Here is a 3851-nt window from a genome sequence, read left to right as displayed (position 1 = left end):
TAATATATTTTTACTATAAGACAATGCTAACATAACATACATCAAACACACTTATCCAACAAGAAAAAAACTAATAGAACATGATATGTAAGTAGGAAATTATATATTCTGTTCTATATAAAATAAATTATTATTAAAATTATTCCCCTTATAATTAACAAAAATGATATAAAATATATAATAATCTATAAATCCTCAAAACACAATCCAGTATATATACCATTATATTAAAAATTTAATAAAGAATATATAAATTATTATGTAAAATCCAAATACATAAAACAGACATAATTTCAACAGTTATTTCTAGAACAAAAAATTTTAAAGATATATAAAAAATCCTGAAAGAAAATATAAATATAAAATCTTAAAACTAAATTTAAAACCGTATACCATAAACACTGAACCGTAAATCTTGAACTCTAAACCTGAAGCAATATAATATGTTCAGTATTAAAAAATATTATAACTATATTAAAATAGTTCAAAATTAATTATTAATATTATTTTTCATAATAGCATGTGCGTTTTTCAACAATATTATTAAATAAAATACTATCTTATATATAGAAATAGAATGTATCATATATATTACTTAATAATTAAAATGTGTAACTCACATATACATTAATATATTATCCAATATAAATTATTATTTATAATATATTTTATCATGGCGGAAAAAATAACTGTTTTCTGCAAATTGTATATACTAAAATAAGACAAATACATATTATATTATTAGCATTATTTTTCAGTCTTTATAACATTAGTTAACTGCAGGTTTAAGAATAATAATATTATCTAAATATTATCATATTAAATTTTTAAAATAATACTTATTCCTGTTTCAGTATATTATGATAATCAATTTTTTACTATTTATTATTATGTTTATCAAGTGACGAATCATTTATTTATATGTTTGTGCGCCTTAAGTAAATTATTACTTAAAATTGTATATTTAAATATATAATTATGGATAATTGTATGATATATTATATTTATTATCTCTTATAAAACTACTAGATATTTCTGGAATTTCGAACATATTACTTTCATCACCTAGTCTATCCGAATGATTTTTTTTCCATGCTATAGCACGTCGTATCCATAAACTACATCCTGAGAACTAATTCATATGGAAAATATTCATAATATATATTATTCATTTTTTGATAATAGTTTTCCTTTAATCCATTCAAAAAAATTAATTCAGAACAAAAATATATACAAATAATATATTAATTAACCTTGAGCAGTACAAATATAAAAATGCATATTAATAGTGCTACTAATATTGTAATCATTATAGGTGGTGCAATGTTTCTTTGGCAAGGAGTTGTTATTATGGGATTATTAATCTGGATATTTAGAGATTCTATTTGTTCATTGTGTTCATACATCATGTCTACCACAATATTAAAAAGAATATCATTATTACTACTTGAATCAAAAACGATTTTATTATACGCATCATATACCTTTATGATTTTATGAAAATCACCTATTTTAATAGATTCATCAACTTTGCACAGTCTTTCTAAACTAAATCCGATTTTTGTAAATATTTCAATCAACAGATTATATACAGATTGTATGTCATTAATTCTATTTTTTTCACTTCCAAGAAGATCATGATATATCCAATAATAAAAATATTCGCAACCAGCTTCATATAAACTTCCACTATTAACAGAACCTAGATATTCCATAGCTGCGATACACATTTTTTCTAATTTATCATTGACACCTATTAAATTTCTTAATAAATCTGCATTTTCATGATTTTTACATATACTTTCCCCGAAGCTTCCTAATCCTAGATTGCTGTTCTTTACACATTCATCCATCTTTTCTTTACATTTAGGAAATTTTTTTAGAACATTATACTAAAACAAATAAAAAAATTAATAATACGTAATAAATACATATTATTAATAATTTTTTATAATATTTTTTGATAATTGAATATACAAATATAATATCGCTTTAATTTATAATTCAAAGTTCAAATTTACAATTGATTTCGCCATTTCACGTAAACTTATAGTATGTTAAATTAAGTCTATATTAAATTATAAAATATATGATCATGTATAGATCCTTGTTTATTATATAATAATCAAACTTTTTAAACATCATACAGCTATCCTTTTATATCATTATAGGATTTTTGTTAATATATAACAGAACTATTTAGTAACAAATTATTTCACAGCATAACATATCGATATAATGATATTTTTTTTATATATATTTTTAATTATTTTAAAACAAACATGAACAAAATAAATATGATATTTAGAATGAATAATTTTATGGGTCTATAAAAAATAACATTAAGGCTACATCCCCTTACAAAAATTTTATAATTTTACAATAATTATCAATAAAGAAGCATATGTATATTGTGCTAATAAATTATATTAATTTAAATATATATATTTATTATAATTGATTATTTACTGTAGTATTTACATATGTATATTTAAATTAATTAAAGTAATAAAAATCTAAAAATGTATTATCTTTCATGATATAACAACTTTATTCTTCATATGTAATATATAATCAAAGATTAATAAAACGAACTAAGCTAAATTTATTGAATTTTTCATAAATATATCAAAGCGAGTATATTATCTATTTATTATTCTATAGCTTATTATATTTTTAAAAAAAAAAAAACAATAGTACTATATATTATGACATATGTATATTGTTATAGTATTTAATTTTATAGTTCATGCTTAATTCTAAGAAATTAAATAATATAACATTATCAAATAAGTAATGTAAAAAATAAAATTCTATTTCTCCTGTGTAATCTTATTCAATTTATATATTTATAGTACATTATTAGTCTTAGTTTTGGGTGTTTAATTTTAGGGTTCAGAAGTTAGGATTTAGGATTATGTTTCGGTTTATATTTAAATAATTTTGGTTTATATGTATTTAAGAATATATTTTTATTATTTGATAATTTTAATAATATATCTACTATTTATAATATATATTTATGTATGATGCATATATATATATAATTTGTTCAATATAATAATATATGTAATTGATGCACAATATAAATAATTATCTTAAAGCCCCTTATATACATTTTACATATAATTCTAAGGCATATTCGTAACAGATTACATTTATGGAATAAAATGTAAATAGAAAGATAGAGATAATATAATAATTAATTATGTATTTTTGTCATTTATACTTATAGGAAGCTATATCATTTACATTTAATATATAATTATTAAATTAAATAGAGTAACAAATGATTAAATCTTATAATTGTGGTTAAACAAATTTATTTTATAATTTATTTGTTATATTATTAGAAAGGAATGAGATTTTTGTATGTTTTATAAATATTACTTATTTTTACGCAATATATGAATTAAAATTATATTTCATCACTCTTCCATAATAATTTATTAGTGTTGAATATAATGTTAGAATAACATTTTATGTTGTTAGTAATACATGTATAATAAAAATTATGTGAAAATCATTATCTCTCTGTAGAAATGAATTGTATTATTCCTGAATTCTTCTTACACATATCGCTTGATATGTACTTCTAATACTAAGGTAAAATTATATAGGAATATTAACACGAATATTTTGCATAAGAACTTTTATTAAATTTATATGATATATTTTATATTTTTTAAAATATATTTTCAATGAATAATTTTTTTATGTATAAATTATAAGATAATGTGAATTATTTCATATGAATTATAATTTTAACATAATATATGATCAATTATAATTGATAATTCTTTTTTACCCTAATTAATATTTATTTTATATTTCAGCACATTAATTGTAGT

The 3851-nt window shown here is 19.0% G+C and overlaps 1 protein-coding gene across 1 annotated transcript; it reads right to left on the bottom strand.

Annotated features, from left to right (window-relative positions):
* Window positions 1–976: 976 nt before the first annotated feature.
* PGO_000775 (variable surface protein) lies at window positions 977–2036 on the bottom strand (the record flags this gene model as incomplete). Its single annotated transcript, XM_028690833.1, has 3 exons — window positions 977–1132; window positions 1254–1892; window positions 2022–2036. The coding sequence occupies 3 exons, from the start codon at window positions 2034–2036 to the stop codon at window positions 977–979; spliced, it is 810 nt and encodes a 269-aa protein (XP_028546634.1).
* Between the last annotated feature and the right edge of the window lie 1815 nt (window positions 2037–3851).

The sequence above is a fragment of the Plasmodium gonderi genome (genome assembly GCF_002157705.1).
Source record: "Plasmodium gonderi DNA, contig: Pgo-contig_72, whole genome shotgun sequence".
Classification (NCBI taxonomy): Eukaryota; Apicomplexa; class Aconoidasida; order Haemosporida; family Plasmodiidae; genus Plasmodium; species Plasmodium gonderi.
Note: the sequence above shows the minus strand (reverse complement) of the source record. Positions and strands in the feature narration are given on the sequence as shown.